Genomic DNA, 12,428 nt, shown 5'->3' with positions numbered 1-12,428 from the left:
ATATGTATATACTGTACTCGATATCATCTACTGTATCTTGCCTATGCTGCTCTGTACCATCACTCATTCATATATCCTTATGTACATATTCTTTATCCCCTTACACTAAGACAGTAAGACAATAAGACAGTAGTTTTTTTGGAATTGTTCGTTAGATTACTTGTTCGTTATTACTGCATTGTCGGAACTAGAAGCACAAGCATTTCGCTACACTCGCATTAACATCTGCTAACCATGTGTATGTGACAAATAAAATTTGATTTGATTTGATTTGGTGCCACAGCTGGAATCAGCAGGGCACTAGGATTAGGACAAGACCTGGAAAGGCAACACCCGTAGGTAATAGACCTGGAGCAGGGGTAAACTAGGCTAGCACACTAATCACAAGGGAGAGGTGTGAGTCGAGCATGACAGCCTCCACAATAACCATCATCACCGCTTCAAATCCCCATGACAGTACCATGGGAAATGATCTCTAAGCTTGTGCATATTTAGCAGGACAGTGTCTTATAAACATATGGTAAACATGTTTTATTAAGGTACCAATATGTCAACCAACCTACCACACATCATCAATACCACTGCAAAATTGCAAGACTACTACGCTCTTTTGTATATCTTGACTTGTTAAATAGCTAAATAAAAGCATGGTAGGCTACATGGTTCTTGAGTAACCTTTTAAGTTTACCTCATAATACCGGTATAACAGCGCCATCTTGTGGAACGTACATAGCCATGCGTGACACAGTCAGGACTCTTTGCACAGTTGATTTTATTAATGAAAGTGAGCATAATAATAATCATAGTAATAATACAAACATTTTGTTTGTTGTTTGTGTGCTATCAAAGGACTCTTCCTTATCTCAACTACATCATGTCCTTGTGGTAATACTATAGACTATAAGACATCTGGATGAGAATCAGACATTTACAACATGAAGAGAATAGGGAGGCAGAAAATAAACCATATCAAACCGTACACATGGCATTTATATACATACAAACTTGTGCAATATTGCATTAGATCAGACATATTCTAACACAGTAATATATGTAATGATGACAGAGATGATTTGCATTTCTGACATGGAAGTAAGTGCAGGGCTGTGTTAGAACAGTTAGTATATAATATATACAGATGGGGAAGAGAATTTATACAATCTATTCATTACGCCTCTGTCTATATCTTGCTTGAAAGCACGTCCGTGCACACCCGTGCCCCCACACACACACATTCACTCAGACGTTCCATTGGAAGCCATTCAAGGCTGTCAGTGCGATGTAACATTAAAATCCTTCCCCGGTGCTCTTCCTGTCCTCTCATTTGATGGCCTGCCAGATGATGATAGCCAGGACGGTGACCACCAGAGACACCACCATGGCCAGCATACACATCCTCTTACGGGACTTCCTCTACAGGGGGAGGGAGCACAAACAGGCCGTGATTTGTGACTGGAAATAATCATTTGTTCTTAACTGACTCACCTGGTAAAATGAATGACGCTGATCATCAACAGAGTGTTCGGACTTATCTACAAATCAAACACAGCCCATGTTGTGATGGTGTTGATACCTGGTAGTAGGGCTGACACAATCGTTGTATAATTGTGTAACCGACAAGTGTGGACAATAACCAAAACGATTGTCAGAATGGTCTTAATACGTTTTAGGAGGGGGGATTAAACTTTATTTTCATGTAGAAATAGTTTACCCAATAGCAGTTTTTCATTATTACATGAAGAGGGTAAAGTTATTTTACAAGCAGAACAACACGTTTGGAAAGCTTCCTTTCCAAAAGTTCCAAATGGTCAAAACCATTAGTTTTTGAGACAAGGGTGTCATGATTTTCAAAGATGCATTATAAGGTCAAACATTTTTCAACAAAAATGACAATTATGACAATAATGGTGGTCATTCCATGATTGTCACAGCCCTACCTGGTAGTAGGCGGCCCTTTGGAGCTGTCCGGTCCCTCTGTCTACATGGACCTCTGCACTCTCCACATTAGCCTCAATGCTGTCTGTGAAACAGAGAGGAGAGGTGACACAGTGAATAGCAGGGTCACAGGAGCCAGGACTGATACAGTATCAGATGGAATTCTAAACAATCGCAGACAGCAACCTTCTGAACCAGCATGATATCAAACCAGAGAGGGAGAAAATCCATTTCACGTCTACTAACCGATCATCTCTCCCTGGTCGTGGATCATCACAGCCAGGTCCTTAAAGATCTGGTTTACATCCATGATGTCAGACTGGACGGAGAGGAGAAGGAGAAAATCACCACCAGGGTTAGTTAGGGTTAGTTAGGCTGATGTCCAAATAGAACCCTACCCCCTACCCCAGTCCTGTCAGATTTACAGGAGTGGCTATACTCGGGAATAGGGGCTAAGGGCAGGCTATAGGAGGACAGGCTCTGTGTAATGGCTGGAATGGAATAAATGGAACGGTATCAAACATGTGGTTTCCATATGTTTGATGTGTTTGATACTGTTCCATTTATTCCATTCCAGCCATTACACAGAGTCCATCCTCCTATAGGTCCTCCCACCAGCCTCCACTGACTAGAGTTTGGGCAAAGGGTTGATTTGGAGTTCAACAATATGCCAAATGACTAAAATGTAAATGTAGTATGGCTTTGTGATTCCTGTATGGAATGTGAGTGGAGCTGGTAGCTGGGTGAGTACCTCTAGCTGCCTGATGTTGGTCTCCCTCTCCTTGATGACCTCCAGGTCTTCCTCTGTGACCTCTGGCTCCTCTAGCTGCTGGGTCTGACTCTGACTCCAGTCATCATCATCTCTACACACACACCAAACACACACACGAACGGGCACAGACACACACAAACACACACCTTTGTTACAACTTAACATTTTTATTCGAACAGAATATTTGATAGGATTCTACCTAAACTGTGTACCTACTTTTCAAATGTAACAAGTTGTTCATCGACGTTCCCCTCATCTTCCTGCTGAAATAAAAACAAACCCATCATTGAAACACTCTCATTCACATTGCATTACACTAATAAGTCTGTAATATGACAATGCATTTCTAATAACACTATTGGTGAGTGACTATGACAGATGGCTAATTCTAGGCCAATGAGAAAGCAGGGTGTTTACTGTGAGGCGGGACCCGGCCCGGGCCCTGGCCACGGATTCCCTCTCCTTCTCAGCCGCCCGTCGCTGGACAGCCTGGAAGTTGTTGAGCGCTGCAGAGAAGTCATTCATCAGTCGGTCCTTCTGGATCTTCTGCTGTCTCTGGAAGGATCAATCACACAATACAGTAAAGTAGATTAGAGTAGAGTAGAGTAGTGTAGAGTACAGAAAAGTAGAGCAGAGTACAGTACAGTAAAATAGAGTAGAGCAGAGCAGGATAGAATAGATTCAGTAGGAAATACTGTATAGTGAGATGTCCTCGCCAGAGTTAGATATGATTTACACATTTGGGTTGTTAGATAAGATGATATACTGTATCAGGAAACAGAACACAAGAATATCGACATACAGTTAGTTAAAATGTTAGCATTAGTAGAACTTTGATGTAGCCTGGTCCCAGATATGCTTACACAAACAGATCTGGGACCAGTTCATAGATGTGGAATTCTTCCAAAGAACAATAAAAAATATACAGTATCTATGCATATAACTTCCACTCACCTGTTCAGAGGGAGGGAGAGGCAGGGAGCCCAGATCTTTCAGGTGTCTGTTGGTCTCTTTGGCCAGCTGGTTGGTGTAGTGCTGTACCTGTTGGCTGTGAGTAGCAAACACACAAACACACATACATACAGTTGAAGTCGGAAGTTTACATACACCTTAGCCAAATACATTTGAACTCCGTTTTTTTTTTTACAATTCCTGACATTTAATCCGAGTAAAAAGTCCCGGTCTTAGGTCAGTTAAGATCACCACTTTATTTTAAAAATGTGAAATGTCAGAATAATAGTAGAGTGAATTATTTATTTCAGCTTTAATGTCTTTCATTACATTCCCAGTGGGTCAGAAGTTTACATACACTCAATTAGTATTTGGTAGCATTGCCTTAAAATTGTTTAACTTGGGTCAAACATTTCGGGTAGCCTCCACAAGCTTCCCACAATAAGTTGGGTGAATTTTGGCCCATTCCTCCTGACAGAGCTGGTGTAACAGAGTCAGGTTTGTAGGCCTCCTTGCTCGGCACACGCCTTTTCAGTTCTGCCCACACATCTTCTAAAGGATTGAGGTCAGGGCTTTGTGATGGCCACTCCAATACCTTGACATTGTTGTCCTTAAGCCATTTTGCCACAACTTTGGAAGTATGCTTGGGGTCTGTAACGATCTGGGTGTCATGGGTGTGAAGTCAGGTGCAGGAAACAGAGAATTCAAGGTAGTGCTCTTTAATGCTCACACGGCGAACATAGGCCACCCCACGAAATACGATACTTCCGGCGCCGACAGAGATGGCCGCCTCGCTTCGCGTTCCTAGGAAACTATGCAGTTTTTTGTTTTTTACGTGTTATTTCTTACACTAGTACCCCAGGTCATCTTAGGTTTCTTTACATACAGCCGACAAGAACTACTGAATATAAGATCAGCGTCAACTCACCATCAGTACGACCAAGAATATGTTTTTCGCGATGCGGATCCTGAGTTCTGCCTTACAACCAGTGTAACCGAGTGGATCACATGCAGCGACCAAAAAAAAAAAAAACGACTCAGAAAAAGAGGGAAACGAAGCGGTCTTCTGGTCAGACTCCGGAGACGGGCACATCGTGCACCACTCCCCAGCATTCTTCTTGCCAATGTCCAGTCTCTTGACAACAAGGTTGATGAAATCCGAGCAAGGGTAGCATTCCAGAGGGACATCAGAGACTGTAACGTTCTCTGCTTCACGGAAACATGGCTCACTGGAGAGACGCAATCCGAAGCGGTGCAGCCAGCGGGTTTCTCCACGCATCGCGCCGACAGAAACAAACATCTCTCTGGTAAGAAGACGGGCGGGGGCGTATGCCTTATGGCCAACGTGACATGGTGTGATGAAGGAAACATACAGGAACTCAAATCCTTCTGTTCACCTGATTTAGAATTCCTCACAATCAAATGTAGACCGCATTATCTACCAAGAGAATTCTCTTCGATTATAATCACAGCCGTATATATCCCCCCCAAGCAGACACATCGATGGCTCTGAACGAACTTTATTTAACTCTCTGCAAACTGGAAACGATTTATCCGGAGGCTGCATTCATTGTAGCTGGGGATTTTAACAAGGCTAATCTGAAAACAAGACTCCCTAAATTTTATCAGCATATTGATTGCGCAACCAGGGGTGGAAAGACCCTGGATCATTGTTACTCTAACTTCCGCGACGCATATAAGGCCCTGCCCCGCCCCCTTCGGAAAAGCTGACCACGACTCCATTTTGTTGATCCCTGCCTACAGACAGAAACTAAAACAAGAAGCTCCCACGCTGAGGTCTGTCCAACGCTGGTCCGACCAAGCTGACTCCACACTCCAAGACTGCTTCCATCACGTGGACTGGGAGATGTTTCGTATTGCGTCAGACAACAACATTGACGAATACGCTGATACGGTGTGCGAGTTCATTAGAACGTGCGTTGAAGATGTCGTTCCCATAGCAACGATTAAAACATTCCCTAACCAGAAACCGTGGATTGATGGCAGCATTCGTGTGAAACTGAAGGCACGAACCACTGCTTTTAATCAGGGCAAGGTGTCTGGTAACATGACTGAATACAAACAGTGCAGCTATTCCTCCGCAAGGCTATCAAACAAGCTAAGCGCCAGTACAGAGACAAAGTAGAATCTCAATTCAACGGCTCAGACACAAGAGGTATGTGGCAGGGTCTACAGTCAATCACGGACTACAGGAAGAAACCCAGCCCAGTCACGGACCAGGATGTCTTGCTCCCAGGCAGACTAAATAACTTTTTTGCCCGCTTTGAGGACAATACAGTGCCACTGACACGGCCTGCAACGGAATCATGCGGTCTCTCCTTCACTGCAGCCGAAGTGAGTAAGACATTTAAACGTGTTAACCCTCGCAAGGCTGCAGGCCCAGACGGCATCCCCAGCCGCGCCCTCAGAGCATGCGCAGACCAGCTGGCCGGTGTGTTTACGGACATATTCAACCAATCCCTATACCAGTCTGCTGTTCCCACATGCTTCAAGAGGGCCACCATTGTTCCTGTTCCCAAGAAAGCTAAGGTAACTGAGCTAAACGACTACCGCCCCCGTAGCACTCACATCCGTCATCATGAAGTGCTTTGAGAGACTAGTCAAGGACCATATCACCTCCACCCTACCTGACACCCTTGACCCACTCCAATTTGCTTACCGCCCAAATAGGTCCACAGACGATGCAATCTCAACCACACTGCACACTGCCCTAACCCATCTGGACAAGAGGAATACCTATGTGAGAATGCTGTTCATCGACTACAGCTCGGCATTCAACACCATAGTACCCTCCAAGCTCGTCATCAAGCTCGAGACCCTGGGTCTCGACCCCGCCCTGTGCAACTGGGTACTGGACTTCCTGACAGGCCGCCCCCAGGTGGTGAGGGTAGGCAACAACATCTCCTCCCCGCTGATCCTCAACACTGGGGCCCCACAAGGGTGCGTTCTGAGCCCCCTCCTGTACTCCCTGTTCACCCACGACTGCGTGGCCATGCACGCCTCCAACTCAATCATCAAGTTTGCGGACGACACAACAGTGGTAGGCTTGATTACCAACAACGACGAGACGGCCTACAGGGAGGAGGTGAGGGCCCTCGGAGTGTGGTGTCAGGAAAATAACCTCACACTCAACGTCAACAAAACTAAGGAGATGATTGTGGACTTCAGGAAACAGCAGAGGGAACACCCCCATCCACATCGATGGAACAGTAGTGGAGAGGGTAGCAAGTTTTAAGTTCCTCGGCATACACATCACAGACAAACTGAATTGGTCCACTCACACAGACAGCATCGTGAGGAAGGCGCAGCAGCGCCTCTTCAACCTCAGGAGGCTGAAGAAATTCGGCTTGTCACCAAAAGCACTCACAAACTTCTACAGATGCACAATCGAGAGCATCCTGGCGGGCTGTATCACCGCCTGGTATGGCAACTGCACCGCCCTCAACCGTAAGGCTCTCCAGAGGGTAGTGAGGTCTGCACAACGCATCACCGGGGGCAAACTACCTGCCCTCCAGGACACCTACACCACCCGATGCTACAGGAAGGCCATAAAGATCATCAAGGACATCAACCACCCGAGCCACTGCCTGTTCACCCCGCTGTCATCCAGAAGGCGAGGTCAGTACAGGTGCATCAAAGCTGGGACCGAGAGACTGAAAAACAGCTTCTATCTCAAGGCCATCAGACTGTTAAACAGCCACCACTAACATTGAGTGGCTACTGCCAACACACTGTCAATGACACTGACTCTACTCCAGCCACTTTAATCATGGGAATTGATGGGAAATTATGTAAATATATCACTAGCCACTTTAAACAATGCTACCTTATATAATGTTACTTACCCTACATTGTTCATCTCATATGCATACGTTGATACTGTACTCTATATCATCGACTGCATCCTTATGTAATACATGTATCACTAGCCACTTTAACTATGCCACTTGGTTTACATACTTATCTCATATGTATATACTGTACTCGATATCATCTACTGTATCTTGCCTATGCTGCTCTGTACCATCACTCATTCATATATCCTTATGTACATATTCTTTATCCCCTTACACTGTGTATAAGACAGTAGTTTTTTTTTGGAATTGTTAGTTAGATTACTTGCTCGTTATTACTGCATTGTCGGAACTAGAAGCACAAGCATTTCGCTACACTCGCATTAACATCTGCTAACCATGTGTATGTGACAAATAAAATTTGATTTGATTTGATTTGATTTGAAACACTGGGTGCTAAAAAACAAATGCCCCAAACACGGGGACTAAAACAGTCCAGCAAAAACCCACGAACAGGAACAAACACGTTCGACTCCAACATACACAAATGTTACACAAACAATCATGCACAAAGAAACAGGCGGGCCCGGCTGACTAATAAAGCCCAACTAATCACCACAATGCATATCAGGTGTAACCAATAAAAACAGACAAGGAGGGGGAGGAAAGAATCAGTGGCAGCTAGTAGTCCGGCGACGACGACCGCCGAGCGCCACCTGAACGGGAAGGGGAAGCCACCTTCGGTAGGAGTCGTGACAGGGTCATTGTCCATTTGGAAGACCCATTTGCGACCAAGCTTTAACTTCCTGACTGATGTCTTGAGATGGTGCTTCAATATATTCACATTATTTTCCTCTTCCCTCATGATGCCATCTATTTTGTGAAGTGCACCAGTCCCTCCTGCAGCAAACCACCCCCACAAAATGATGCTGCCACCCCCGTGCTTCACGGTTGGGATGGTGTTCTTCGGCTTGCAAGCCACCCCCTTTTTCCTCTAAACATAACGATGGCCATTATGGCCAAACAGTTCTATTTTTGTTTCATCAGACCAGAGGACATTTCTCCAAAAAGTGGGATATTTGTCTCCACGTGCAGTTGCAAACCGTAGTTTGGCTTTTTTATGGCGGTTTTGGAGCAGTGTCTTCTTCCTTGCGGAGCGGCCTTTCAGGTTATATTGAAATAGGACTCGTTTTACTGTGGATATAGATACTTCTCTACCTGTTTCCTCCAGTGTCTTCACAAGGTCCTTTGCTGTTGTTCTGGGAGTGATTTGCACTTTTCGCACCAAAGTACATTCATCTCTAGGAGACAGAACGCGTCTCCTTCCTGAGCGGTATGACGGCTGCGTGGTCCCATGGTGTTTATACTTGCATGCTATTGTCTGTACAGATAAACGTGGTACCTTCAGGCGTTTGGAAATTGCTCCCAAGGATGAACCAGACATGTGGAGGTCTACAATTTTTTTCTGAGGTCTTGGCTGATTTCTTTTGATTTTCCCATGATGTCAAGCAAAGAGGCACTGAGTTTGAAGGTAGTCCTTGAAATACATTGACAGGTACACCTCCAATTGACTCAAATGATGTCAACTGGCTTATCAGAAGCTTCTAAAGCCATGACATCATTTTATGGAATTTTCCAAGCTGTTTGAAGGCCCAGTCAATTTAGTGTATGTAAACTTCTGACCCACTGGAATTGTGATAAAGTGAATTATAAGCTAAATAATCTGTCTGTAAACAATTGTTGGAAAAATTACTTGTGTCATGCACAAAGTAGATGTCCTAACCGACTTGGCAAAACTATAGTTTGTTAACATGAAATTTGTGGAGTGGTTGAAAAAGAGTTTTAATAACTCCAACCTAAGTGTATGTAAACTTCTGACTTCAACTGTATATATTTCATTAGTGATGCTCTTGCTGTCCCCATCAGTGGTGGAAAATACTAACTGTAGGAGTAGTCAGCAGTAGTGTCAGTAGTACTCACAGTCTGTCCTGCAGCTCTGGGGTCTCTTGCCTCGTCCCCATCTGGTACAGCATGTTTTTGATCTGCCCAGCTGTATAGCAAAACAAACACTGTGAAGTGAGCTGAACTAAGAGAAGGGGGAACTGAGAAAGCAGGATAGAACAACTATTCTCTCTCTTGATCCCTCTTTCTCTCTCTCTCGCTCTAAATAGAGCACTATATACTGTAGGCATACTCAGGCTATTATTGTCTCAGAAGGTCCTCTTCTTGACTTCAGACATCTCTGCCTCATACTAGTTCATTTCAGAGAGGAGATCAGAAGTAGGTGGAAGACACAAATAGACCCAAAACATCAAGCCTCCTAGACTTATTTGTGATAGTAAATTGTCCAAAGTGTGAGTGTCTGGTGTTAGGGTAGGTTATAGAATAGAATGTGCCTACTTTAATATACCATATAGGGAAATGTGCATTGCAACAAGGTATCACTTGCAGCAGTAAAACACTGGGTTCTGTCACTGTCTTGTTCATTTCACCACTCACTGTTCTGTGTGATTTTCTGGATGTTGACACTGCATGTCTGGGTGAGGTTGCTGAAGTCTCGCGGCTGCGAGTGGTAGCTGTCTGTTCTCCCGTATGACATCCTTGCTCCTGGCGTCTGTCACACTCCGTAGTGGGAACTGAATTGTTGGACACACCTGTCATACAGTCACATATAGCAGCCTTCAAATATTCAAACAAGCACCATTATCAGAGTACATATAATATCATCACTTGAAGCTACATAAGAGTAAGGCCTGGAAGGAAAAATAGTTGTGGTTTATCCTCCATCCGACCACATGGGTGGGCTATAATATATAGACAACTTACAGTGCACATTGCCGCATAGGCTAGGCCACATTTCGTCATGAACGCAGGTTGTTTACAATCGGAGCGAAGGTTCGGCAGGCACCCGAGCCGACTGTAGGCTGGCTATCCATGTGCACATAACAAAAATACCAGTCTATTTGGCGCTCTACTTCATTATAATGGCCCAGATAACAGTAGTTTACTGTTGCAAAAAAATATCCCAGAAATTGTATTCAGCGGATCAACCATGACCAAGATATGAGGTCACGTTGTTATCATGTTAACTGATTATTAATTAGACAATTCTGTGAGCTGCTCATTTCATGATTGTAGGCTATAGTATAGCCCAATTGAACATGAATGACTATTTAAGAATAGCCTCGGTCTAACACTATTATTCAACCATAACATCTGAAATCTCGGCAAAAAATATAAAGTGACAGCGACAAGCCGGAATAACATTCAACATGTTTTATAGAGAGCCCTCAGTCAGTCTGACATGCTCATATAGGCTATTGGGTTCAATGGGTTGTATAGCCTATAGGCCACTAGCATAATTAAAAGGCGGAAGACAAGCAATTCAACTTAATTAAGAAAACAGCTACACTTTGCATTGGGTTAGAAACAATTGTAACCAGTTCCATATTATGTGTTGAACGCGGTAGATACAACGTAGCCTATCCAGTTGAATCACTGACAGTTAGGGGCACTGGCAGTCGCAACGTAGCCTACTTTCTGGGTGGTTTTTACCAGTGTAGACAATCAATATAAATATGTTTTCTACTTACATCTGTAAAATGGTAGATACAATATTATGATAAAACCCTTACTTTCAATGGGATTGCAGTATAACGCGTCGTTTCCAGTTTATGTCTCTGTGTTATGAGATTTCTTTAAGACCGAGCCCATAATGCGACGTCACAGTATTTCAGCGTGCGCATGTCATTGTGTCAAAGTCGCTACTCTGCTCATATTCTGAGGCAGCAGACAAAAACTCATCAACTGAAACAACATACTAGATCTGTACTACATAAGTAAAATAGCCACTTCGGGTCAAATGTATCCCGATAGAAAAGTAACTAATTTTATGAATTCTGATTTGTTTATGTTAGATTATAGGCTACTTTCTCTGTTGATGACAGATTCGTATCTCTGATATGAGCGTTGGGATATGATTGGAGTGCAACTCAATCTGCAGGTTCATTATTATCAAGCCACTATGAGCAACATCCGTCAGTCAGTCCTAAAATCTAGGTCAACATAACTAACGATAGAATAACTAAGCCTTTTGGTTTAATAGAGACCAGCAGTAGTAGGCTGCCCTGTGCCTGTCCCATGACTTCCACACTGCTTCTTATAATGGATCCCAAAGGCTGCTGCACTGAGCTGCACTCACATGACCAGCCGGTGTCAGGCCCATTAGTAGGACATGAACAGATTGAGTGGGTAAAATGTTGCAACATGGTCTCAGAGCATTTCGTATTATTCAGTAGGTAAATCCGTGACATTTTATTTAGTCAAAATGCAAGCTGAGATCTACCACTGACTTTTTAAATCATGACTTAAAAAACGTAAGTCTATGCAACATTAACCAATTAAAAACAGTACTGTAGCAATGAGGTTTATATAGTAGGCTATAGGCCCAATACATTATCACTGCGTATTGGTTATGCTGGAATTACCCTGCCAATGTTGTTCTTCTCAGACCATTTAGAAAAAAAACTGGTAGATGATCACTCTGGTAATAGATAATTTGTTGTATTACTCATGAAGCACTGCTAAGTGAGCATCATTTTTATTTAACCTTATTTCACTAGGCAAGTCAGTTAAGAACACATTCTTATTTACAATGACGGCCTAGGAGCAGTGGGTTAACTGCCTTGTTCAGGGGCAGAACGATAATATATATATTTTTCGACCTACATCTGATGGTCAGTCTGAGGGGAGGGAGGGACCAGCGGTGAGACTGCCTCTCACCCGACTCATTGTCACTCCACCTTCCTTCCCTCTGCTGAGAAAAGAGGACAGTCTTCCAGCTGATGGCGAAACTCAAGTCACACTCCATTATTTCTGCCTCATGCACCAATTAATGTTGTTACTCCTATGTCCAGAGAAAGTGAAATATTCCTTGATATTAAAAGAGACAAGTT

The 12,428-nt window shown here is 43.7% G+C and overlaps 1 protein-coding gene across 3 annotated transcripts; it reads right to left on the bottom strand.

Annotated features, from left to right (window-relative positions):
* Nucleotides 1-752: 752 nt before the first annotated feature.
* Nucleotides 753-11,263, bottom strand: LOC112227493 (syntaxin-12-like). 3 transcript variants are annotated; one of them, XM_024392309.2, is made up of 10 exons: nucleotides 11,109-11,263; nucleotides 9,973-10,127; nucleotides 9,454-9,523; nucleotides 3,662-3,755; nucleotides 3,125-3,262; nucleotides 2,924-2,970; nucleotides 2,687-2,798; nucleotides 2,182-2,254; nucleotides 1,938-2,020; nucleotides 753-1,413 (listed from the first exon to the last, which is right to left on the bottom strand). In XM_024392309.2, the coding sequence occupies exons 2-10, from the start codon at nucleotides 10,070-10,072 to the stop codon at nucleotides 1,321-1,323; spliced, it is 810 nt and encodes a 269-aa protein (XP_024248077.1). In that variant the 5' UTR covers nucleotides 10,073-10,127; nucleotides 11,109-11,263; the 3' UTR covers nucleotides 753-1,320. The 3 variants fall into 3 exon arrangements, with proteins under 3 accessions (XP_024248077.1, XP_024248088.1, XP_024248082.1); XM_024392320.2 differs by having other exon boundaries at nucleotides 2,924-2,967; XM_024392314.2 differs by having other exon boundaries at nucleotides 9,973-10,109; nucleotides 11,109-11,238.
* Between the last annotated feature and the right edge of the window lie 1,165 nt (nucleotides 11,264-12,428).

The sequence above is a fragment of the Oncorhynchus tshawytscha genome, linkage group LG03 (assembly GCF_018296145.1).
Source record: "Oncorhynchus tshawytscha isolate Ot180627B linkage group LG03, Otsh_v2.0, whole genome shotgun sequence".
NCBI classification, from domain to species: Eukaryota; Metazoa; Chordata; class Actinopteri; order Salmoniformes; family Salmonidae; genus Oncorhynchus; species Oncorhynchus tshawytscha.
The sequence above is the reverse complement of the archived record's forward strand: the minus strand, read 5'-3'. Positions and strand labels throughout refer to the sequence as shown.

Excerpts from the sequence above, each read along its gene's own strand:
- LOC112227493 (XM_024392309.2), bottom strand. The coding sequence starts at position 10,072 with ATGTCATACGGGAGAACAGACAGCTACCACTCGCAGCCGCGAGACTTC. Across the intron at positions 2,255-2,686 it reads CCAACATCAGGCAGCTAGAG|TCTGACATCATGGATGTAAA; the intron begins GTACTCACCCAG and ends CTCTCCGTCCAG. Across the intron at positions 2,021-2,181 it reads CGACCAGGGAGAGATGATCG|ACAGCATTGAGGCTAATGTG; the intron begins GTTAGTAGACGT and ends TCTGTTTCACAG.